This window comes from Salvelinus alpinus, chromosome 3 (assembly GCF_045679555.1).
Source record: "Salvelinus alpinus chromosome 3, SLU_Salpinus.1, whole genome shotgun sequence".
Lineage (NCBI taxonomy): Eukaryota > Metazoa > Chordata > Actinopteri > Salmoniformes > Salmonidae > Salvelinus > Salvelinus alpinus.
Genome location: NC_092088.1, coordinates 42,502,050 through 42,529,187, shown reverse-complemented (window position 1 = coordinate 42,529,187; position 27,138 = coordinate 42,502,050). Strand labels below are relative to the sequence as shown.

The window sequence follows — 27,138 nt, the reverse complement described above, 5'->3', positions numbered from 1 at the left end:
GAAGTGGTCTGTGGTCACCACCTGCAGAACCACTCCTTTATTGGGGGTGTCTTGCTAATTGCCTATAATTTCCACCTGTTGTCTATTCCATTTGCACAACAGCATGTGCAATTTATTGACAATCAGTGTTGCTTCCTAAGTGGACAGTTTGATTTCACAGAAGTGTGATTGACTTGGAGTTACATTGTGTTGTTTAAGTGTTCCCTTTATTTTTTTGAGCAGTGTATATACAGTGGGGAGAACAAGTATTTGATACACTGCCGATTTTGCAGGTTTTCCTACTTACAAAGCATGTAGAGGTCTGTAATTTTTATCATAGATACACTTCAACTGTGAGAGACAGAATCTAAAACAAAAATCCAGAAAATCACATTGTATGATTTTTAAGTAATTCATTTGCATTTTATTGCATGACATAAGTATTTGATACATCAGAAAAGCAGAACTTAATATTGGGTACAGAAACCTTTGTTTGCAATTACAGAGATCATACGTTTCCTGTAGTTCTTGACCAGGTTTGTACACACTGCAGCAGGGATTTTGGCCCACTCCTCCATACAGACGTTCTCCAGATCCTTCAGGTTTCGGGGCTGTCGCTGGGCAATACGGACTTTCAGCTCCCTCCAAAGATTTTCTATTGGGTTCAGGTCTGGAGACTGGCTAGGCCACTCCAGGACCTTGAGATGCTTCTTACGGAGCAACTCCTTAGTTGCCCTGGCTGTGTGTTTTGGGTCGTTGTCATGCTGGAAGACCCAGCCACGACCCATCTCAATGCTCTTACTGAGGGAAGGAGGTTGTTGGCCAAGATCTCGCGATACATGGCCCCATCCATCCTCCCCTCAATACAGTGCAGCCGCCCTGTGCCCTTTGCAGAAAAGCATCCCCAAAGAATGATGTTTCCACCTCCATGCCTCACGGTTGGGATGGTGTTCTTGGGGTTGTACTCATCCTTCTTCTTCCTCCAAACACGGCGAGTGGAGTTTAGACCAAAAAGCTCTATTTTTGTCACATCAAACCACATGACCTTCTCCCATTCCTCCTCTGGATCATCCAGATGGTCATTGGCAAACTTCAGACGAACCTGGACATGCGCTGGCTTGAGCAGGGGGACCTTGCGTGCGCTGCAGGATTTTAATCCATGGCGGCGTAGTGTGTTACTAATGGTTTTCTTTGAGACTGTGGTCCCAGCTCTCTTCAGGTCATTGACCAGGTCCTGCCGTGTAGTTCTGGGCTGATCCCTCACCTTCCTCATGATCATTGATTCCCCACGAGGTGAGATCTTGCATGGAGCCCCAGACCGAGGGTGATTGACCATCATCTTGAACTTCTTCCATTTTTTTATAATTGCACCAACAGCTGTTGCCTTCTCACCAAGCTGCTTGCCTATTGTCCTGTAGCCCATCCCAGCCTTGTGCAGGTCTACAATTTCATCCCTGATGTCCTTACACAGCTCTCTGGTCTTGGCCATTGTGGAGAGGTTGGAGTCTGTTTGATTGAGTGTGTGGACAGGTGTCTTTTATACAGGTAACGAGTTCAAACATGTGCAGTTAATACAGGTAATGAGTGGAGAACAGGAGGGCTTCTTAAAGAAAAACTAACAGGTCTGTGAGAGCTGGAATTCTTACTGGTTGGTAGGTGATCAAATACTTATGTCATGCAATAAAATGCAAATTAATTACTTAAAAATCATACAATGTGATTTTCTGGATTTTTGTTTTAGATTCCGTCTCTCACAGTTGAAGTGTACCTATGATAAAAATGACAGACCTCTACATGCTTTGTAAGTAGGAAAACCTGCAAAATCGGCAGTGTATCAAATACTTGTTCTCCCCACTGTATGTACAGTACCAGTCAAAAGTTAAGACACACCTACTCATTCCAGGGTTTGAGTAGGTGTGTCCAAACTTTTGACTAGTACTGTATATTTACGCTACTGATCAAAAGTTTTAGAACACCTATTAATTTAAAGGTTTTTCTTTATTTTTACTATTTTCTATATTGTAGAATAATAGTGAAGACATCAAAATTATGGAATAACACATATGGAATCATGTAGTATCCAAAGAAGTGCTAAACAAATCAAAATATATTTTATATTTGAGATTCTTCAAATAGCCACCCTTTGCCTTGATGACAGCTTTGTACAATCTTGGCATTCTCTCAAACTTTGCATTGAATATCAAAGAGGCATTCAATGGGAAAGCATGTATTGAAATCGTGTGTTTCCCCTTTGAGTCACAGCTTTAACATTCATTGCACTTGGTAAGGAGCGTCAAAAGATTGGCAAATATTTTTACCAATATAAGACATACCGACATACATACAATCAAACATGGGTGGTGCTACAAATACAGTAGTAAGCATATAACTACATGTTTAACTATATACTGTATAACTGCAGTGGTATAATGTTTTTAGAGTGTATTCTTACAACCATTTAGCAAACTGTACTCGGTGTAAGAGTCACACTGGATGTAAGGGTTAAACACAAGTCGAGAAGGAAGTTGATGTTGCAACTAGTGTAAAAATACAAAGCTATAAATACAAGTGGAAATTATTTGAAAATAATAAGGGTGGCATACATTTCCTTCTCGATCTGTCTTTGAATGTTTTGGGTTCTTTTTGTTTCCTTGCCTGGTGAACCTGTCAAAATGACATTTCTAATATTGTATAACTAAATGTTAGTAGGTTTCAGAAATAATTGGTCCAGTAGCTGAGCTGTAACTGAAAATTTAAACATGTGGAGTGAACCATGTCAAACCATCCCACTTGGACATGGTAATAAATCATAACGGCAACAGATTATTAAGAAAGAAGCCTAAATGTGACAGAGATGAATAGAGTTGTCTCCTGATATGCACTGGCACGGGTCTACCATGACTATGTGCACTAAGCCAGACCATACAGATATATGGAGAAGTCAAGAAAATTTATTTTGTGAAAATGATTAACTGCTCTGTGCTGCATAATACTATAACTGTCCACATCACTAAGGAATTAACATGTTCCACACAGTTGTAAAGAGAGCACGACAGCGCTTCTTCCCCCTCAGGTGGCTGAAAAGATTTTGGGATGGGCCCTCAGATCCTCAAAAGGTTCTACAGCTGCATCATTGAGAGCATCTTGACTGGCTTCATCACCGCTTGGTACGGCAACTGCAAGGCATTTAACCGCAAGGCGCTACAGAGAGTGGTGAGTATGCCCCAGTACATCATTGGGGCCAAGCTCCCTGCTATCCAGGACCTCTATCAGATCAAATCAAATGTAATGTGTCACGTGCGCCGAATACAACAGGTATAGATCTTACAGTGAAATGCTTACTTACAAGCCCTGACCAACAATAAAAAAGTATATATTTAAATAAAAAACAAATAACAATAACAATTAAAAGTAACAATTAATTAAAGAGCAGCAGTAAAATAACAATAGCGAGGCTATGTACAGGGGGTACCAGTACAGAATCAATGTGCAGGGGCACAAGTTAGTCGAGGTAATTGATGCAATATGTACATGTATTTAGAGTTATTATAGTGACTATACATAGATAATAACAGAGAGTAGCAGCAGTGTAAAGAGGGGGGGAGGGGAATGCAAATAGTCTGGGTAGTCATTTGATTAGATGTTCAGGAGTCTTATGGCTTGGGGGTAGAAGCTGTTTAGATGCCTCTTGGACCTAGACTTGGACCTCTGGTATCGCTTGCCATGTGGTAGCAGAGAGAACCGTCTATGTCTAGGGTGGCTGGAGTCTTTGACAATTTTTAGGGCCTTCCTCTGACACCGCCTGGTATAGAGGTCCTGGATGGAAGGAAGCTTGGCCCCAGTGATGTACTGGGCCGTATGCACTACCCTCTATAGTGCCTTGCGGTCGGAGGCCGAGCAGTTTGCATACCAGGCAGTGTCAGAGGAATGCCCAAAATATTGTCAATTTACTCCAGCCATCCAAGCCATAGACTGTTCTCTCTGCTACCACACAGCAAGCGGTGCTAGTAAGTCTGGAACCAACAAGACACTGAACAGCTTCTACCATCAATCAATAATACTTGCTTAATAGCTAATCAAATGGCTTCTCAGTCTACCTGCATTGACCCTTTTTTGAACTAACTCTCTTGCACTGACTCTATGCACACAATGGACTCTACCCACACACTCAAACATGCAATACTTACACTGACACCCTAACACACACACACACACTACATATGCCCACACACACACAAAACATGCACACACATGCATAGCTGCGGGAAGATGTTTGGGGGGGTGTGTTTTGCGTATATCTGTCTGCTAATACAGGACTAGTAAAGGACCAATGCACTACTTTTGTGAAGAAAAAACGAATATATTATTAATAAATACAACAACAACAAAATTCTGGGGATGCAGCAGCTCTCTCAGCACCCCTACTTCCTGCGGCTCTGCATGCATGCATACTGACGCCACACACACTCACACACACACACTATCACCACATACGCTGCTGCTACACCTCATTCTATTATCTATCTTTTCTGTTGCCCTGTCAATTTACCCCTACCTATATGTACATAGCTACCACTATTACATCGTACCCCTGCACATTGACCCGGTACTGGTACTCCCTGTATATAGCCATGTTATTTTTTACTTGTTATTGTTGCTGAACAGTCTGGACTGTTCTCACGTTGAATAGTCTGGACTGTTCTCACATTGAACAGTCCAGACTGTTCAAAGGACAGTACCATCAAACCAGACAGGCAAATTCAGGGCAGCTAAGACAACCCAAGTCAAGGACAAATCACCTTAAATCTACAGTTTTACATAGAGCAATAGCTGAATGGAACTCTTTACCAATCCATATTTCTCTCAGGATAAAAAGTTAATCTAATCAATGTGCAGGGGCACAAGTTAGTCGAGGTAATTGATGTAATATGTACATGTATTTAGAGTTATTATAGTGACTATACATAGATAATAACAGAGAGTAGCAGCAGTGTAAAGAGGGGGGGAGGGGAATGCAAATAGTCTGGGTAGTCATTTGATTAGATGTTCAGGAGTCTTATGGCTTGGGGGTAGAAGCTGTTTAGAAGCCTCTTGGACCTAGACTTGGACCTCTGGTATCGCTTGCCATGTGGTAGCAGAGAGAACCGTCTATGTCTAGGGTGGCTGGAGTCTTTGACAATTTTTAGGGCCTTCCTCTGACACCGCCTGGTATAGAGGTCCTGGATGGAAGGAAGCTTGGCCCCAGTGATGTACTGGGCCGTATGCACTACCCTCTATAGTGCCTTGCGGTCGGAGGCCGAGCAGTTTGCATACCAGGCAGTGTCAGAGGAATGCCCAAAATATTGTCAATTTACTCCAGCCATCCAAGCCATAGACTTTTCTCTCTGCTACCACACAGCAAGCGGTGCTAGTAAGTCTGGAACCAACAAGACACTGAACAGCTTCTACCATCAATCAATAATACTTGCTTAATAGCTAATCAAATGGCTTCTCAGTCTACCTGCATTGACCCTTTTTTGAACTAACTCTCTTGCACTGACTCTATGCACACAATGGACTCTACCCACACACTCAAACATGCAATACTTACACTGACACCCTAACACACACACACACACTACATATGCCCACACACACACAAAACATGCACACACATGCATAGCTGCGGGAAGATGTTTGGGGGGGTGTGTTTTGCGTATATCTGTCTGCTAATACAGGACTAGTAAAGGACCAATGCACTACTTTTGTGAAGAAAAAACGAATATATTATTAATAAATACAACAACAACAAAATTCTGGGGATGCAGCAGCTCTCTCAGCACCCCTACTTCCTGCGGCTCTGCATGCATGCATACTGACGCCACACACACTCACACACACACACTATCACCACATACGCTGCTGCTACACCTCATTCTATTATCTATCTTTTCTGTTGCCCTGTCAATTTACCCCTACCTATATGTACATAGCTACCACTATTACATCGTACCCCTGCACATTGACCCGGTACTGGTACTCCCTGTATATAGCCATGTTATTTTTTACTTGTTATTGTTGCTGAACAGTCTGGACTGTTCTCACGTTGAATAGTCTGGACTGTTCTCACATTGAACAGTCCAGACTGTTCAAAGGACAGTACCATCAAACCAGACAGGCAAATTCAGGGCAGCTAAGACAACCCAAGTCAAGGACAAATCACCTTAAATCTACAGTTTTACATAGAGCAATAGCTGAATGGAACTCTTTACCAATCCATATTTCTCTCAGGATAAAAAGTTAATCTACCTTCAAGATAGACCTTATGACTGGACAGGAAATAGAAAGCATCAACTGAATGATAAATGTGTTTCCTGTCAGGTATTTTAATTGTCTGTATTGTCTACTTGTTGAATGTTTGTGAAGTCTTGATTTGTGGTTGTTTGTAATGCCTTGTTAATTGGTGTTGGACCCCGGGAAGATTAGCTAGCGTTACGGCGTTAGCTAATGGGGATCCTAATAGAAATTACAAAAATGACAAATCAGTACCATAGACAGCCACATGATATTTAGCAACATTGATTGGAGTAAATAGTTTTTGGTATCTTTAGGTTTGTTTTCAGTTTATTAAATTCAGCATATATAGCCTTGTTGATTTGATGATGTTTAAATGTTTAAGTTGAAATGGTGCTGGAATGGCGGAAGCAGTTCTCCCATTGTCTGTGTGCTGACTTACGGTAACTCTGTGGTTCTAAATCAGTAGTTCTTTAGTAAACTGTCGAAAACATTAACTTGCTTGACCATGCTGCAGGTTATATAACTATTTGTTACATACAATATTTGCTCTGTGGACTTGCTTTCTGGTTTTGTGATGTCTTTTTTACTGGCCTGGCTTCCCCAGAGATTTTACCCACGCAAAGCTACTGCCTCTATCCCATAATATGCACAGCAGACGTAGAAACACAATACACCATGTCATTGACAGCATGCTCACAGATCCCCTTAATTCCATCGCTTTAAGTAAGCATGGTAATAAACTGTTACTTTAACTCTACCTACATGTATATATTACCTCAACTACCTCGACTAACCTGTGCCCCCGCACATTGACTCTGTACCGGTACCCCCTGTATATAGCCTCGCTATTGTTATTTTACTGCTGCTCTTAAATTATTCTTTATTTTTACTTAAAACTTATTTTTTGTTAAAACTGCATTGTTGGTTAAGGGCTTGTAAGTAAGCATTTCACAGTAAGGTCTATTACACCTGTTGTATATGGTGCATGTGACAAATACAATTTGATTTGATTTGAAACTGTCAACATGGTAAGGTTTAAAAATAATCCTAAAAATGTAAAATTTCCACTTTCAAATGTCAGACTTGATTTGCCGTAATCAAAATGTATCAACCCCTGATTTTTAAGAATCCAGATAATAATTCACATTTCCTGTTGCTGCATGATTATTTTCCTGCTGTGAAAAACACGTCAAATGAAGATAACAGATCTGTATCTTACATACATCCGGTTGGGGCTTTACACTCTGGGGTTAACTTGGTCTTAATTAAATTAAATATAGTGCAGCATTGCGTCAATGTTATATGGAAGATAACAGAAGTCATGCCTCAGTGTGGGGTTCACAGTAAGGAAGTAAAATGAGTGTACAAAACATTAAGAACACCTTCAATATTGCGTTGCACCCCGCCCCCATTTGCACTCAGTACAGCCAAAATTCATTGGGGCATGGACTCTACAAGGTGTCGAAAGCGTTACACAGGGATGCTGGCTCATGTTACTCCAATGCTTCCCACAGTTGTGTAAAGTTGGGTGGATGTTCTTTGTGGAGTGGATCATTATTAATACACACGGGAAACTGATGAGCAGGGTTCCCCAAATTTCGGCTCACGTGTGGTTTTATTTGGCCCCCCAAGTTTTCTGAGCAAAAAAATGATTTATTTCAGCTTTTATTTCTTTCATCACATTTCCAGTGGGTCAGAAGTTTATATACACTCAATTAGTATTTGGTAGCATTGCCTTTAAATTGTCTAACTTGGGTCAAACATTTCTGGTAGCCTTCTACAAGCTTCCCACAATTTGTTGGGTGAATTTTGGCCCATTCCTCCTGACATAACTGGTGTAACTGAGTCAGGTTTGTAGGCCTCCTTGCTCACACATGCTTTTTCAGTTCTGGATTGAGGTCATGGCCTTGTGATGGCCGCTCCAATACCTTGACTTTGTTGTCCTTAAGCTATTTTGCCACAACTTTGGAAGTATGCTTGGGGTCATTGTCCATTTGGAAGACCCATTTGCGACCAAGCTTTACCTTCCGACTGATGTCTTGAGATGTTGCTTCAATATATCCACATAATTTTCCTGCCTCATGATGCCATCTATTTTGTGAAGTGCACCAGTCCCTCCTGCAGCAAAGCACCCCCACAACATGATGCTGCCACCCCCGTGCTTCACGGTTGGGATGGTGTTCTTCGGCTTGCAATCTTCCCCCTTTTTCCTCCAAACATAATGATGGTTATTATGGCCAAACAGTTCTATTTTTGTTTCATCAGACCAGAGGACATTTTTCCAAAAAGTACGATCTTTGTCCCCATGTGCAGTTGAAAACCATAGTCTGGCTGTTTTATGGCGGTTTTGGAGCAGTGGCTTCTTCCTTGGTGAGCGGCCTTTCAAGTTATGTCGATAGGGCTCGTTTTACTGTGGATATCGATACTTTTGTACCTGTTTCCTCCAGCATCTTCACAAGGTCCTTTGTTCTTGTTCTCGGATAGATGGCATCATGGAAGGTGTTCCTGATTTGATTTGACTCTGTGCACTTATCACACATCATTGACTGTACTGTCCTTTGAACGGTCTGGACAGGTCCTAACATTTCTTTATGGTGTGCGACAAGTGTTCATCTTGTCCTCTTGTGACAGAGGCTGATGAGAGTAACCAGAGTGGGTGACCCATCATCCCCTGTCGCCTCAATACCGCCTCTATGTTTACGCCCTGCACGGCTGCCTGTCTGAGATGGGCTTTGCCGCTTTATGTGACTGGTGGGAGACTCAGGACAGGAGGCTGGCAGGACACACCAGCCTTTGGGCCCTCCCCGTCTATGCCTTAGCCATCTTCTTCATGGAGGGCCTGCATGCCAGGCTGTTGGCCCAGCGCCAACTGTAGCACCAGCTGTAGTTTACAAATATATATAGACCGCCACCCCTTGTCTTACCAGAGGCTGCTGTTCAATCTTGCCGATACAGTGTGTAACCCGCCAGTTGTATGTTATTCATGTCGTCGTTCAGCCACGACTCGGTGAAACATAAGATATCACAGTTTTTAATGTCCCGTTGGTAGGATATAATTGCTTGTGGTTCGTCCACTTTATTGTCCAGTGATTGTACATTGGCCAATAGTACCTATGGCACCCCGATCACCTTCCGCGATACCTCCTCATGCGAATGACGGGGATTAGGGCTTGTTCTGGCGTGTCTGGAGTAAATCCCTCTCATCCGACTCGTTAAAGAAAAATTATTCATCCAGTTCAAGGTGAGTAATCGCTGTTCTAATGTCCAGAAGCTCTTTTCGGTCAGAAGAGACGGTAGCAGCAACATTATTTACAAAATAAGCTACAAACAATGTAAAAAAACAAATAAAATGTCAGCCATCCCCTCCGGCGCCATCTTCAGCGGGTGTACATTTTTCAGTTATTGTGCACTCTGGCACACTCAGATGAGAGTGCTCTGAAATCGGAGTAGATAGCCAGAGAGAATTTACCAGCTACGTCTATCAACAGTTGTCACAGTGACATCATGAACAAACATTATTTTGAAATGGTTACTTGCATAGTGGAGTCCTTTGTTAAGATATGTAGCTATCTAGCTAAACAATGAACCATAATCCCAACTCATGACGTTTCTACTGTGCATGAATCAGGTTCAATGTTAGCTAGCTACCATTAGCCTATAACTAGCAAAGCAAATGTCTCTGACATATGACAACATAGTTGTCTTTGCTGTCTTTGTATCCAAGATAATTGTGTAGTTTTTGAGTAATTGTCGAGGTTACCTAGCCAGCTACACGTTCAAACAAAGTCAACAACGCAGCCACTGCTAGCCAGCCTACTTCACCGCCAGCAGTACTATATCATTTTAGTCAATAAGATTTCAGTCAATAAGATTTTATTTTATTTTTGCAACGTAAGCTTAACTTCCTGAACATTCGAGACGTGTAGTCCACTTGTCATTCTAATCTCCTTTGCATTAGCGTAGCCTCTTCTGTAGCCTGTCAACTATGTGTCTGTCTATCCCTCTTCTCTCCTCTCTGCACAGACCATACAAACGCTTCACAACGCGTGGCCGCCGCCATTCTAACCTGGTGGTTCCAGCGTGCACGACCCACGTGGAGTTCCAGGTCTCCGGCAGCCTCTGGAACTGCCGATCTGCGGCCAACAAGGCAGAGTTCATCTCAGCCTATGCGTCCCTCCAGTCCCTCGACTTCTTGGCACTGACGGAAACATGGATTACCACTGACAACACTGCTACTCCTACTGCTCTCGCCTCGTCTGCCCACGTGTTCTCGCACACCCCGAGAGCTTCTGGTCAGCGGGGCGGTGGCACTGGGATTCTCATCTCTCCCAAGTGGACATTCTCTCTTTCTCCCCTGACCCATCTGTCTATCGCCTCCTTTGAATTCCATGCTGTCACAGTTACCAGCCCTTTCAAGCTTAACATCCTTATCATTTATCGCCCTCCAGGTTCCCTTGGAGAGTTCATCAATGAGCTTGACGCCCTGATAAGTTCCTTTCCTGAGGATGGCTCACCTCTCACAGTTCTGGGTGACTTTAACCTCCCCACGTCTACCTTTGACTCATTCCTCTCTGCCTCCTTCTTTCCACTCCTCTCCTCTTTTGACCTCACCCTCTCACCTTCCCCCCCTACTCACAAGGCAGGCAATACGCTTGACCTCATCTTTACAAGATGCTGTTCTTCCACTAATCTCACTGCAACTCCCCTCCAAGTCTCCGACCACTACCTTGTATCCTTTTCCCTCTCGCTCTCATCTAACACTTCCCACACTGCCCCTACTCGGATGGTATCGCGCCGTCCCAACCTTCGCTCTCTCTCCCCCGCTACTCTCTCCTCTTCCATCCTATCATCTCTTCCCTCTGCTCAAACCTTCTCCAACCTATCTCCTGATTCTGCCTCCTCAACCCTCCTCTCCTCCCTTTCTGCATCCTTTGACTCTCTATGTCCCCTATCCTCCAGGCCGGCTCGGTCCTCCCCTCCTGCTCCGTGGCTCGACGACTCACTGCGAGCTCACAGAACAGGGCTCCGGGCAGCCGAGCGGAAATGGAGGAAAACTCGCCTCCCTGCGGACCTGGCATCCTTTCACTCCCTCCTCTCTACTTTCTCCTCTTCTGTCTCTGCTGCTAAAGCCACTTTCTACCACTCTAAATTCCAAGCATCTGCCTCTAACCCTAGGAAGCTCTTTGCCACCTTCTCCTCCCTCCTGAATCCTCCTCCCCCTCCTCCCCCCTCCTCCCTCTCTGCGGATGACTTCGTCAACCATTTTGAAAAGAAGGTCGACGACATCCGATCCTCGTTTGCTAAGTCAAACGACACCGCTGGTTCTGCTCACACTGCCCTACCCTGTGCTTTGACCTCTTTCTCCCCTCTCTCTCCAGATGAAATCTCGCGTCTTGTGACGGCCGGCCGCCCAACAACCTGCCCGCTTGACCCTATCCCCTCCTCTCTTCTCCAGACCATTTCCGGAGACCTTCTCCCTTACCTCACCTCGCTCATCAACTCATCCTTGACCGCTGGCTACGTCCCTTCCGTCTTCAAGAGAGCGAGAGTTGCACCCCTTCTGAAAAAACCTACACTCGATCCCTCCGATGTCAACAACTACAGACCAGTATCCCTTCTTTCTTTTCTCTCCAAAACTCTTGAACGTGCCGTCCTTGGCCAGCTCTCCTGCTATCTCTCTCAGAATGACCTTCTTGATCCAAATCAGTCAGGTTTCAAGACTAGTCATTCAACTGAGACTGCTCTTCTCTGTGTCACGGAGGCGCTCCGCACTGCTAAAGCTAACTCTCTCTCCTCTGCTCTCATCCTTCTAGACCTATCGGCTGCCTTTGATACTGTGAACCATCAGATCCTCCTCTCCACCCTCTCCGAGTTGGGCATCTCCGGCGCGGCCCACGCTTGGATTGCGTCCTACCTGACAGGTCGCTCCTACCAGGTGGCGTGGCGAGAATCTGTCTCCGCACCACGTGCTCTCACCACTGGTGTCCCCCAGGGCTCTGTTCTAGGCCCTCTCCTATTCTCGCTATACACCAAGTCACTTGGCTCTGTCATATCCTCACATGGCCTCTCCTATCATTGCTATGCAGACGACACACAATTAATCTTCTCCTTTCCCCCCTCTGATAACCAGGTGGCGAATCGCATCTCTGCATGTCTGGCAGACATATCAGTGTGGATGACGGATCACCACCTCAAGCTGAACCTCGGCAAGACGGAGCTGCTCTTCCTCCCGGGGGAAGGACTGCCCGTTCCATGATCTCGCCATCACGGTTGACAACTCCATTGTGTCCTCCTCCCAGAGCGCTAAGAACCTTGGCGTGATCCTGGACAACACCCTGTCGTTCTCAACTCACATCAAGGCGGTGACCCGTTCCTGTAGGTTCATGCTCTACAACATTCGCAGAGTACGACCCTGCCTCACACAGGAAGCGGCGCAGGTCCTAATCCAGGCACTTGTCATCTCCCGTCTGGATTACTGCAACTCGCTGTTGGCTGGGCTCCCTGCCTGTGCCATTAAACCCCTACAACTCATCCAGAACGCCGCAGCCCGTCTGGTGTTCAACCTTCCCAAGTTCTCTCACGTCACCCCGCTCCTCCGCTCTCTCCACTGGCTTCCAGTTGAAGCTCGCATCCGCTACAAGACCATGGTGCTTGCCTACGGAGCTGTGAGGGGAACGGCACCTCCGTACCTTCAGGCTCTGATCAGGCCCTACACCCAAACAAGGGCACTGCGTTCATCCACCTCTGGCCTGCTCGCCTCCCTACCTCTGAGGAAGTACAGTTCCCGCTCAGCCCAGTCAAAACTGTTCGCTGCTCTGGCACCCCAATGGTGGAACAAACTCCCTCACGACGCCAGGTCAGCGGAGTCAATCACCACCTTCCGGAGACACCTGAAACCCCACCTCTTTAAGGAATACCTAGGATAGGATAAAGTAATCCTCCTAACCCCCCCCTCCCCCTTAAATGAGTTAGATGCACTATTGTAAAGTGGTTGTTCCACTGGATATCATAAGGTGAATGCACCAATTTGTAAGTCGCTCTGGATAAGAGCGTCTGCTAAATGACTTAAATGTAAATGTAAATGTAAATATGAATAATATTATTACACATATCATACACGTAACGTTAGCGAGCCAGCCAGCTAACGTTAGCGGGCTAGATAACACTACACTTTAACTTGAAATGAAAATGACTTTCTGACAAAATTTGAAATGTGTAATATCTGAAAATGTAGCTAGCTAGACTATCTTACCCATATACATGGATGGACGCTTCTCCCTCTCTGTCACGGATGCCATGGTTGCCCTTAGTTTGAAGATATAATCCGGAGACAGGTGTTTTCTCCATACCCTTAGCTATCGAACTCTAATTCCACTGATTTCAAAACCCGGTCCTCCAGAAAGTGGAGAGCAACACTTATGCAGTTCTACTACAGGATATCTTTCAAAAGAAGATGTGTTAGAATTTACAGATGGCATACAAGTATGTTATTAAAACTTCTTGACGCTACGGATCCCGTTACCGGGATCATTTATCAACAACAACCACTAAACTGCAGAGCGCCAAATTAAAAAAAAATACTAATTTATAATCATGAAATCACAAGTGAAATATACCAAAACACAGCTTAGCTTGTTGTTAATCCACCTATCGTGTCAGATTTTGAAAATATACAGCGAAAGCAATCCAAGCGTTTGTGAGTTTATCAATCACTAGACAAAACACTAAGAACAGCTAGCCTTAAATTAGCTTGGTCACAAAAGTCAGAAAAGCAATACAATTAATCGCTTACCTTTGATAATCTTCGGATGTTTGTACTCACGAGACTCCCAGTTACACAATAAATGTTCTTTTTGTTCGATAAAGATTAGTTCTATAACCAAAAACCGCCATTTGGTTTGCGCGTTATGTTCAGAAAACCACATGCTCGTTCCGGTCCTGAAGGGCAGACGAAAATTCCAAAAAGTATCCGTAATGTTCGTAGAAACATGTCAAAGGTTTTTTATAATCAATCCTCAGGTTGTTTTTAACAAAAATAATCGATAATATTTCAACCGGACGGGTAACCTATTCAATACTACAGAGAAAGAAAATGTCGAGCTACATCTGTCGAGCTACATCTGCGCAGGAACTAATCAAAGGACACCTGACACGTTTTGAAAAATCTCGCTCATTTTTCAAAATAAAAGCTTGAAACTATGTCTAAAGCCTGGTCACAGCCTGAGGAAGCCATTGGAAAATGAATCTGGTTGATACCCCTTTAAATGGAGGAGGGGCAGGCAACGGAACAGGGATCTTTCCAAATATAAGGCACTTCCGGGTTGGATTTCCTCAGGTTTTCGCCTGCAAAATCAGTTCTGTTATACTCACAGACAATATTTTGACCGTTTTGGAAACTTTAGAGTGTTTTTTATACTAATCTGTCAATTATATGCATATTCTAGCATCTGCACCTGAGAAATAGTCCGTTTACCTTGGGAATGTTATTTTTCCAAACATAAAAATTCTGCCCCCTAGCTGAAAGAGGTTAATTCCGAAAGCATGAAAATATTCTGCAACTCAATCAAGTTTATTATTTAAATTTCGTTTGTGAAGATGTTCTATAACAAATAGTTTTACTCCCTGTTTTACTCTACCTCTCCATATCTGATCTTTGAGTTCATTACAGAGAGTTATTCTTCAACGTAATTAATGACAGGGATATTATCATGCTCTCTGTAGCAAAAGAGCATACAATCTCTTTTGCTGACCCTCCTTTTTCCTTGTGTGTCACAGAAGAGAGTGTGGTCATCAGAGGTCATGCACGCTTCCTCTCTGGGTTCTGAGCGACAAACAGGGAAACGTTCCCCTCAGACCGACTCCATTGGTACCTGCAGCATAGAAATCAGACAAATACAAAGTCAAACAGATTCCTCTATCGAACCACAAAATAACAGCAACTACTGTATCTGACAGACAGGTGCCTAACTTCTCTTTTCTTGTGATGCTTGAATTCAACCTTTTTTTCCTCAAAAGCCATTGCTTGGGGTCATTCACAAACATGCACACATCCCCTCAGTCGTCTTTTTCCTTCTCTTATTATCATACTCATCATCCCACTCACCGGCTGTGTCCAGGAATGAGTAGACTGTCTCCTGTGGATAGAGGGAACTCTTGGCCATCCAGAGTCACCTGGGAGCATCCCTCCTGATAGAGGAAGAGAGGGTGAGAGTGAGACAAAGTGCAAATAGACAGAGGGAAGCAGATAGATGTAAAGGAAGAGAGAGAAATGGCACAAATTGAAATAAATAATGAAGGCGTGATAACATGAAAGAAATGCAAATACTCTAATAGAGTAGTAATAGGAGACATACCTGCTGCCATATCCAGACATCAGTTTCTCGTTCACAAGCCTCTGTCTGCCCGGGCCCATACAGGAGGGTCTTTCACAGTAGAAGTAGTAGAGTAGTAGAAGAAACATCATCATCATCATCTATACACTCACTAAACTGATAAACCAGTCCTAATTGAATTATAGCTCACTTCCCTCCTACTACAACAATGAGCAGCATAATCAACACACAAACGAGCAACATGTATTCAACTTTCAATATTACCGAGTCATGAGTTTGAATCAGTGGGGCGCTCAGTCTAGACTGAGTCTAGAGTCTTCTCTCTTTCTTTCTCTCTCGGAGGACCTGAGCCCTAGGACCATGCCTCAGGACTACCTGGCATGATGACTCCTTGCTGTCCCCAGTCCACCTGGCCTTGCTGCTGCTCCAGTTTCAACTGTTCTGCCTGCGGCTATGGAACGCTGACCTGTTCACCGGACATGCTACATGTCCCAGACCTGCTGTTTTCAACTCTCTAGAGACCGCAGGAGCGGTAGAGATACTCTTAATGATCGGCTATGAAAAGCCAACTGACATTTACTCTTGAGGTGCTGACTTGCTGCACCCTCGACAACTACTGTGATTATTACTATTTGACCATGCTGGTCATTTATGAACATTTGAACATCTTGGCTATGTTCTGTTATAATCTCCACCCGGCACAGCCAGAAGAGGACTGGCCACCCCTCACAGCCTGGTTCCTCTCTAGGTTTCTTCCTAGGTTTTGGCCTTTCTAGGGAGTTTTTCCTAGCCACCGTGCTTCTACACCTGCATTGCTTGCTGTTTGGGGTTTTAGGCTGGGTTTCTGTACAGCACTTTGAGATATCAGCTGATGTAAGAAGGGCTATATAAATACATTTGATTTGATCGCTTTGAAAGGTCTCAATCGATGTGAAAGGTCAGAGAAATAACTAAGTCATAATTGGGATATGCCAGGGTCACCTCTGTCTCAAACTGGGCGCCAAACATGTCAATGGTGCGTCCACTGGCCAGGGAGGGTTGCTGTTTTTCCACCCAGTCTCTGAAGTTGAAGGGGGTCATCACATGCATGGTGTTCATGGGGAAGGGAGGCTGTCTGAAGACCTCATCTAGACAAACAGAGGCAGGAATGCATCTCAGTGCGATACAGTATGCACTACGATAACACATAAAATGATAACACATAGGACAGGGATGGGTGTGGCAGAAGTCATAATTAGTTAGTTAACATAGATAATTAAGATGTCTTATCTACATAATATGCTTATATGATATGCTTGTTATTAGAATATATCCCTTTGGACTCTGGTGTTGGCAGTTGCACTTCCTCCCTCAGCTGGGGATCAGTCACCTGGGTCCCAGAGAGGGGTGAAGTCAGGCTTGTCTATCACATGTCTCTGGTGCTGTGCAGAATATCAGAAGGAGAAGAGGACAGGAGGGAACATTGTCTTCATATGTGAACGTGTCTTACCTATTCTAAACCATGTGAAGTGATGGTGTGATTAATGGGGAACTAATTACTTGTCTCCACAACGTCTGTGCACCAGTCACTCCCTCCTTTGGCCTTGGGGGAGATAATGTCTGAGACAAGATGTGTGGGGTAGTGTCTGGAACCATTGTATGTCATCTCTGATGTTGCACTTATCCTGGGGTAGGTGACCTAGAGGCCCTTGCCGGACGTCGGAGCAGACGCTTCTCCTTACCCCGGCATGCTAACTTTAAACGCTGTGTCTCCCGCGTGCTAGCGTAGCAACATATACCCCAAGGCTTCCCTGTTCCATCTATTGCTGCACACTGGACCCTATGATCACTTGGCTACATAGCTGATGCCTGCTGGACTGTTCATTTATCACGCTCCTCCATTTTATTAACCTTTGTTTATCTGTCGTCCCTAGCCCCGAATTCAGGCCCTGTGTGTAGTTAACTGACCCTCTCTGCCAATTCATCGCCATTTTACCTGTTGTTGTTGTCTTAGCTGATTAGCTGTTGTTGTATTGCCCGTTGTTGTCTTAGCTAGCTCTCCCAATCAACACCTGTGATTGCTTTATGCCTCGCTTTATGTCTCTCTCAAATGGCAATATGCCTTGTATACTGTTGTTTAGGATAGTTATCATTGTTTTAGGTTACTGCGGAGCCCCTAGTCCCACTGTACATGCCTCAGATACCTCCTTTGTCCCACCTCCCACACATGCGGTGATCTCCCCCAGTATACCCAGCGTGTCCAGAGATGCAACCTCTCTTATCATCACTCAGTGCCTGGGCTTACCTCCACTGTACCCACACCCTACCATACCCCTGTCTGCACATTATGCTCTGAATCTATTCTACCACGCCCAGAAATCTGCTCCTTTTATTCTCTGTCCCCAATGCACTGGACGACCAGTTTTGCTAGCCTTTAGCCGTACCCTCATCCTACTACTCCTCCTACTACTACTCCTCTGCCCTGCGTGTCCCCAGGCACTCTCATTTGTTGACTTCTGTAATTGAAAAAGCCTTGGTTTCATGCATGTTAACATCAGAAGCCTCCTCCCTAAGTTTGTTTTACTCACTGCTTTAGCACACTCCGCCAACCCTGATGTCCTTGCCTTGTCTGAATCCTGGCTTAGGAAGGCCACCAAAAATTCTGAGATTTCCATACCCAACTACAACCTTCTCTGTCAAGATAGAACTGCCAAAGGGGGAGGAGTTGCAATCTATTGCAGAGATAGCTTGCAAAGCTCTATGCACAAACAGTTCAAGCTTCAATTATTTATTTTTTATCTCTCCAGAAATAAGTCTCTCACTGTTGCCGCCTGTTATAGACCCCCCTCAGCTCCCAGCTGTGCCCTATACACCATATGTGAATTGATTGCCCCCCATCTATCTTCAGATTTTGTTCTGTTAGGTGACCTAAACTGGGATATGCTTAACACCCCAGCAGTCCTTCAATCAAAGCTAGATGCCCTCAATCTCACACAAATTACAAAGGAAACCACCAGGTACAACCCTAAATCCGTAAACATGGGCATCCTCACAGATATTATCCTGACCAACTTGCCCTCCAAATACACCTCTGCTGTTTTCAATCAGGATCTCAGCGATCACTGCCTCATTGCCTGCATCCGCTAAGGGGTTCGCGGTCAAACGACCACCCCTCATCACTGTCAAACGCTCCCTAAAACACTTTTGTGAGCAGGCCTTTCTAAATGACCTGGCCCGGGTATCCTGGAAGGATATTGACCTCATCCCATCAGTCGAGGATGCCTGGTCGTTCTTTAAAAGTAATTTCCTCACCATCTTAAATAAGCATGCCCCTTTCAAAAAATATAGAACTAAGAACAGATATAGCCTTTGGTTCACTCCAGACCTGACTGCCCTTGACCAGCACAAAAACATCCTGTGGCGGACTGCACTAGCATCGAATATTGCCTGCGATATGCAACTGTTCAGACAAGACAGGAACCAATACACACAGTCAGTCAGGAAAGCAAAGGCTAGCTTTTTCAAACATAAATTTGCATCCTGTAGCTCTAACTTCAAAACGTTTTGGCACACTGTAAAGTCCATGGAGAACAAGAGCACCTCCTCCCAGCTGCCCACTGCACTGAGGCTAGGTAACACGGTCACCACCGATAAATCCATAATAATCGAATATTTCAATAAGCATTTCTCTACGGCTGGCCATGCTTTCCTCCTGGCTACCCCAACCCCGGCCAACAGCGCCGCACCCCCCACAGCTACTTGCCCGAGCCTCCCCAGCTTCTCCTTCACCCAAATCCAGATAGCAGATGTTCTGAAAGAGCTGCAAAACCTGGACCCGTACAAATCAGCTGGGCTAGACAATCTGGACCCTCTCTTTCTAAAATTATCCACCGCCATTGCTGCAACCCCTATTACCAGTCTGTTCAACCTCTCTTTCGTGTCGTCCAAGATCCCTAAAGATTGGAAAGCTGCCGCGGTCATCCCCCTCTTCAAAGGGGGTGACACTCTAGACCCAAACTGTTATAGACCAAATCCATCCTGCCCTGCCTTTCTAAAGTCTTCGAAAGCCAAGTTAATAAACAGATCACTGACCATTTCGAATCCCACCGTACCTTCTCCGCTGTGCAATCTTGTTTCCGAGCTGGTAATGGGTGCACCTCAGCCACTTTCAAGGTACTAAACGATATCATAACCGCCATCGATAAAAGACAGTACTGTGCAGCCGTCTCCATCGACCTGGCCAAGGCTTTTCTCAAATGACTGACTCGTCTGGTTCACCAACTACTTCGCAGACAGAGTTCAGTGTGGCAAATCGGAGGGCCTGTTGCCCGGACCTCTGGCAGTCTCTATGGGGGTACCACAGGGTTAAATTCTCGGGACGACTCTTTTCTTGTATATATCAACGATGTCGCTCTTGCTGCTGGTGATTCCCTGATCCACCTCTACGCAGACGACACCATTCTGTATACATCTGGCCCTTCTTTGGACACTGTGTTAACTAACCTACAAACTAGCTTCAATGCCATAGAAGACTCCTTCCGTGGCCTCCAACTGCTCTTAAACGCTAGTAAAACCAAATGCAAGCTTTTCAACCGATCGCTGCCCGCACCCGCCCGCCCGACAAGCATCACTACTCTGGACGGTTCTGACCTAGAATACGTGGACAACTACAAATAGCTATGTGTCTGGCTAGACTGTAAACTCTCCTTCCAGACTCATATCAAACATCTCCAATCCAAAATTAAATCTAGAATCGGCTTTCTATTTCGCAACAAAGCCTCCTTCACTCACGCCGCCAAACTTACCCTAGTAAAACTGACTATCATACCGATCCTCGACTTCGGTGATGTCATCTACAAAATAGCTTCCAATACTCTACTCAGCAAATTAGATGTAGTCTATCACAGTGCCATTCGTTTTGTTACCAAAGCTCCTTATACCACCCACCACTGCGACCTGAATGCTCTAGTCGGCTGGCCCTCGCTACATATTCGTCGCCAGATCCACTGGCTCCAGGTCATCTATAAGTCTATGCTAGGTAAAGCTCCGCCTTATCTCAGCTCACTGGTCACGATAACAACACCAACCCGTAGCACGCTCTCCAGCAGGTATATCTCACTGGTCATCCCCAAAGCCAACACCTACTTTGGCCGCCTTTCCTTCCAGCTCTGCTGCCAGTGACTGGAACGAATTGCAAAAATTGCTGAAGCTGGAGACTTACATTTCCCTCACTAACTTTAAACATCAGCTATCTGAGCAGCTAACCGATCGCTGCAGCTGTACATAGTCCATCTGTAAATAGCCCACCAAATCTACCTACCTCATCCCCATATTGCTTTTATTTATTTTGCTGCTCTTTTGCACACCAGTATCACTACTTACACAGCATCATCTGCTCATCTATCACTCCAGTGTTAATCTGCTCAATTGTAATTACTTTGCTACTATGGCCTATTCATTTCCTTACCTCCTCATGCCATTTGCACACATATAATAAATAAAAACATCACCGGCAACAAGGTCGCCTATGGGCACAAACCCTCCGTCGCTGGACTAGACAGGAATGGCAAAAAGTGCTCTTCACTGACAAGTCGCGGGTTTGTCTCACCAGGGCTAATGGTTGGATTTGCGTTTATCGTCGAAGGAATGAGCGTTACACCGAGGCCTGTACTCTGGAGCGGAATCGATTTGGAGGTGGTTGTCATTGCAGGCTTGTTGTCATTGCAGGCAATCTCAACGCTGTGCGTTACAGGGAAGACATCCTCCTCCCTCATGTGGTACCCTTCCTGCAGGCTCATCCTGACATGACCCTCCAGCATGACAATGCCACCAGTCATATTGCTCGTTCTGTGCGTGATTTCCTGCAAGACAGGGATGTCACTGTTCTGCCATGGCCAGCGAAGAGCCCGGATCTCAATCCCATTGAGCACATCTGGGACCTGTTGGATTGGAGGGTGAGTACTACGGCCATTCCCCTCAGAAATGTCCGGGAACTTGCAGGTGCCTTGATGGAAGAGTGGAGTAACATCTCACAGCAAGAACTGGCAAATCTGGTGCTGTCCATGAGGAGGAGATGCACAGCAGTACTTAATGCAGCTGCTGGCCACACCAGATACTTTTGATTTTGACCCCCCCCCTTTGTTCAGGGACACATTATTCAATTTCTGTTAGTCACATGTCTGTGGAACTTGTTCAGTTTATGTCTCAGTTGTTGAATCTTGTTATGTTCATACAAATATTTACACGTTAAGTTTGCTGAAAATAAACGCAGTTGACAGTGAGAGAACGTTTCTTTTAGTTTATTTATTATTATACAAAATTTGGGGGGGGGGGGGGCTCAGTGTGGGTCTTAACTTACTCTTTAGAGTTAGAATAGTAGAATACACAAGGTGAAATTTCGAAATTTGGTTGTGCATCAGCAGTCACTCAATTAGCCCATATCAGCTAACATTTTTTGGGATTGGTAAATTAGTCTAGCGGCCAGCTATGTAAACCTGTAGTAAGCATGGTCGAATGACTGACCAGGGTGGGCCCATTGATCATCAGTTATCATATTAAAAACTGCAAACATTTGCCTCTACCCTATGGCAAAATGTGTAGACTTGCAGAAAAGTAGCTGTAAAACTGCAAAAAATACATCTGCCCCATGGCAAAATGAGTAGAATTGCATAAAATTAGTTATAAAAATGCAAAATCTTCTCTCCCCCCATGGCGTACTCAGATCCATGAGCCACTATGGCCATTTATGATGAGTTAAGTTTTTTTGTGGTCCCTATCCCCATGAAAGTTGCCCAGGGCTCTCGGGTAGTAGGATACACCAGCACAGCAAAATATCTACAGACCCGACGTAAAACCACACACAAATAAAAGTTGGGAAAATCAGGACATAATGCATTTTCAGTCAGTAGAGTGCCAAACTGATGTCAACCTATTGAAGCTCACCATTCCCATTGTGTCATTTTGTGAGATGGGGACTCACCTGGGTTTGGCTTGCCTGTTCTGTGCTGCTCCGACGCAAAAAACCTGAGAAACACAGCATCAGCTGAGTATAACACTGCTGAGCACTAATGTCCATTGCAAAGTGTTGTTTCATGCCAGACTAAAATCAATGATATAAGTCTCACTCTTGAATCACAGGCACCAGCTGGGTCCCCAGGTTTTCACAGTAAAACCATCTCTCAAAAAGGGTGTCTGAAGTGTTGTCCACATAGTACCTGAAACCACAAACAGCCAGGCTTTCATTCAATCTTTCTCTCTCACCCCTCTCGCCCTCTTTCGTGCTCTCTCTTGTAAGGGGGTCAAGGAGAAGAGGACGTGAGGCATGAACAGTTGAAGTTGGACGTTTACATACACTTAGGTTAGAGTCATTAAAACTTGTTTTTCAACCACACCACAAATTTCTTGTTAACAAACTATAGTTTTTGCAAGTCGGTTAGGACATCTACTTGCATGACACAAGTAATTTTCCAACAATTGTTTACAGACAGATTATTTCACTTATAATTCACTGTATCACAATTCCAGTGGGTCAGGAGTTTGCATACACTAAGTTGACTGTGCCTTTAAACAGCTTGGAAAATTCCAGAAAATTATATAATGGCTTTAGAAGCTTCTGAGAGGCTAATTGACATCATTTGAGTCAATTGGAGGTGTACCTGTTGATGAATTTCAAGGCCTACCTTCAAAACTCAGTGCCTCTTTGCTTGACATCATGGGAAAATCAGAAGAAGGCCTCAGAAAGAAAATTGTAGACCTCCGCGAGTTTGGTTCATCCTTGGGAGCAAATTCCAAACGCCTGAAGGTACCACGTTCATCTGTACAAACAATAGTATGCAAGTATAAACACCATGGGACCACGCAGCCGTCATACCACTCAGGAAGGAGAAGCGTTCTGTCTCCTAGAGATGAACGTACTTTTCTGAGAAAAGTCCCAATCAATCCCAGAACAACAGCAAACAACCTTGTGAAGATGCTGAAGGAAACCGGTACAAAAGTATCTGTATCCACAGTAAAATGAGTCCTATATTGACATAACTGCTCCAAAACCGCCATAAAAAAGCCAGACAACGGTTTGCGACTGCACATGGGGACAAAAATTTTACTTTTTGGAGAAATGTCCTCTGGTCTGATGAAACAAAAATAAAACTGTTTGACCATAATGTAGGAAAAAGGGGGGCGCTTGCAAGCCGAAGAACACTATCCCAACAGTGAGGCATGGGGGTGGCAGCATCATGTTGTGGGGGTGCTTTGCTGCAGGAGGGACTGTTGCACTTCACAAAATAAATGGCATCATGAGGGAGGAAAATTATGTGGATATATTGAAGCACCATCTCAAGACATCAGTCAGGAAGTTAAAGCTTGGTCGCAAATGGGTCTTCCAAATGGACAATGACCCCAAGCACACTTCCAAAGTTGTGGCAAAATGGCTTAAGGACAACAAAGTCAAGGCATTGGAGTGGCCATCACAAGGCCCTGACCTCAATCCCATAGAACATTTGTGGGCAGAACTGAAAAAGCGTGTGCGAGCAAGGAGGCCTATAAACCTGACTCAGTTACACCAGCTCCTTCATGAGGATTGGGCCAATATTTACCCAACTTATTGTGGGAAGCTTGTGGAAGGCTACCCGAAACATTTGACCCAAGTTAAACAATTTAAAGGCAATGCTACCAAATACTAATTGAGTGTATGTAAACTTCTGACCCACTGGGAATATGATAAAAGAAATAAAAGCTGAAATAAATCATTATTTCTACTATTATTCTGACATTTCACATTCTTAAAATAAAGTGGTGATCCTAACTGACCTAAGACAGGGAATTTTTACTAGGATTAAATGTCAGGAATTGTGAAACTGAATTTAAATGTATTTGGCTAAGGTGTATGTAAACTTCCGACTTCAACTGTAGATGGATAAAGAATGTGTCAGAAGAGTGAGATATAGGTAAAGGATAAGATGACATGGTGGATGGTGATACCTTAAACAGTCTGTCTCTGACTGAAGCCTCCTCCTCTCCACCACCAGCCCTACAGTGTTAGCCAGTCTCTGGGGGGAGTGGGGGATCCGAGCTGGGAGCAGAAACATCTGAGGACCACAGAAGGACATGGGGTGTGTATGATACAAACACGAATGTAACAAATCTGCATAGCTTGATATGGCACTGTCACTTATGTTAAACAGTGGGCTTAGTGAGAGAATCTTGGAATGAATGCCATTTCTCTCACCTCTCCCTCGCGGATACACACATCCTTATGTTTGCCATTCTCAACCAACTTCAGACACATGTCCCCTTTCATCTGGTAAAAGAGCTGCATAAAAAAAGACAGGGAGAGGATATGACAGTGAAAAGCAATGACTACGGACTAGAAAAGGTACAGATACAAGATACGGAGGATGTCTTCAGCTTCAAATCACAGCCAATGGTCCTCACTATGATATGAATGTGCTTATGCTGACCTCCAGTGGCTAGATTATGTTATTGAAAATGCAATTACAGTCCTTTGCTTTGTGCTGTAATGTCACCCGTTACACAGTACGAGATAAGGTTGTAGATGATTTGTGAAGCTTATATGTCGTACTTATGAAGACTTTATTTATGCTATATAAAGCCTTTATAAATTGTAGTTTGTTTAAAGTGGGACATTCTCATGCTTCCAAAGATAAAAAAGAGAAACACTTGAACAGGAATTTACTTTGGGCTTCTACTAGACAAATAGCCAGAGCAAATAGTGGTGACCAAAAGGTGACAGTGCAACATTCTTGTGGAATTTGTCCCTATGGTGGTAGGAAGAACTGACTGAGTTTATGTGACAGTATGGAAATGGAACATTTAGAAACAGAACAAAAAGACTAAACGACTGGGTCGCGTCTCTGGCAACCGAACCAATAGAACGTACGACCAGCCTGCTTGGGTAGTAACCTTAGATTTGTGTCGGGACTATATCTCGTGGAAAGATGAAATAGTATGAATAAATTCATCAAAATAAAGTTTTTAATGAAAATATGTCAATCATAATTTGAATATGTTGGTAACCCATTATATAAAAGTGATAATGCCCTTGAAGCCGGTGTTTGGAGGATATACTCAACTTTGTCTCGGGCCTAACAACACCAGTGCCAATATATCCTCCGAACACCGGCTTCTTGGGCATTATCACAGAGGGCCAGGCACATGTGTGAGGAAAGATAATACTGTGGCTGAGTGACTGCTAACTAAATAGCATGGTAGTGTCCTTGCATTTGTTGCTTACTTTCAGGTAGGGACATTGCATAGGGACATTGCATAGGAATTCTATCTCGTAGGTTTTGAATACCATTTTCTGCACTATGAGCGGTCACACAAACTCCACAGCATTTAGCCAATGTGATAGGTGAATAGTGGCATTTGTAATTTCCTCTCACCTCCTCCCCTTCCTCTATGTGGTAGTCCTTTCTGCTGTTGGGACCTCCAACAAACATGATGTTCAGCTGAGAAGAATGCCTTGCGGAGAAAAATAATATAAGCATTCACTTTGCTCGAAATTCATTACCTTTGTCAATCTTTGCCAACATAGTGTAAATGATTACTATTGGACTATTGGACTAGTGTAGATAGTCAGGGGGTAAACAGTACTTGTTACAGCTCAACATGATAATAATATGGTCCCATTTTAAAATAACTACAAATGCTTTATATTAGCTTAAAGAGGATTTGTGAAGCATCTATGATGCATGATATATAAAGGCTTTATAGTTCACTTCGTGGGTCATTACAAGTCTAGCGACACCAGAGTGTTCAACTTAAACTTAAACTATATGTAAATGAAACTAGCCCAGGCTGCTACTCACATGAGTTTGTTGCACACCGGTGGTAAAAAAGCCTTTTCATTCTCTGTAATCCATTTGTCCACGTTCACAACAAGGGGTTTGCCACTCATTATTGCAAACTGATGTCAAAAGTGTGTGTTGAATCACTTAGTTCTGCTTTTTCTGTTTCAGAGCTTGATTGAGTTAAAGTCCATTGGATAGCTAGGGGAGGAGTCCAACATGACGGTGAAAGGTTGCTTACATTTCCACAATAATTAAACTAGTGGGTTTGGTGTGGGTGGTCATATAATAAAAAAGAGGAAACACGGTAAAGTGAAGTGATGAGGGGACGAGGAGGGGTGCACACGTATGAGGAAGCAGGAATCACGTGAGAATGAGCACCGCAGTCTCTGTAGTGTCATAGAATGAACATGAACAAACAATGCATATTATGAAAAGATACAATGAAATAAGTTGTATTTTTGTTTTTATAATGTTTCATAAACATACAGTACCAGTCAAAAGTTTGGACACATCTACTCATTCCAAGATTTTTCATTATTTTTACTATTTTCTACATTGTAGAATAATCAAAACGAATCAAAACTACTAACACATATGGAATCATGTAGTAACCAAAAAAATATGAAACAAATCAAAATATTTTATATCTGAGATTCTTTAAAGTAGCCACCCTTTGCCTTGATGACAGCTTTGTACACTCTTGGCATTCTCTCAACCAGGTTCATGAGGAATGCATTTCAATTAACAGGTGTGCCTTCTTAAAA

At 44.0% G+C, this 27,138-nt stretch overlaps 1 protein-coding gene across 1 annotated transcript; it reads right to left on the bottom strand.

The window, feature by feature from the left end:
- Positions 1-14,803: 14,803 nt before the first annotated feature.
- On the bottom strand, positions 14,804-26,690 carry haao (3-hydroxyanthranilate 3,4-dioxygenase). The gene is made up of 10 exons (XM_071392871.1): positions 26,393-26,690; positions 25,967-26,045; positions 24,790-24,873; positions 24,543-24,649; positions 22,691-22,780; positions 22,546-22,589; positions 16,569-16,714; positions 15,609-15,677; positions 15,359-15,441; positions 14,804-15,125 (listed from the first exon to the last, which is right to left on the bottom strand). The coding sequence occupies exons 1-10, from the start codon at positions 26,479-26,481 to the stop codon at positions 15,053-15,055; spliced, it is 864 nt and encodes a 287-aa protein (XP_071248972.1). The 5' UTR covers positions 26,482-26,690; the 3' UTR covers positions 14,804-15,052.
- Positions 26,691-27,138: the final 448 nt, after the last annotated feature.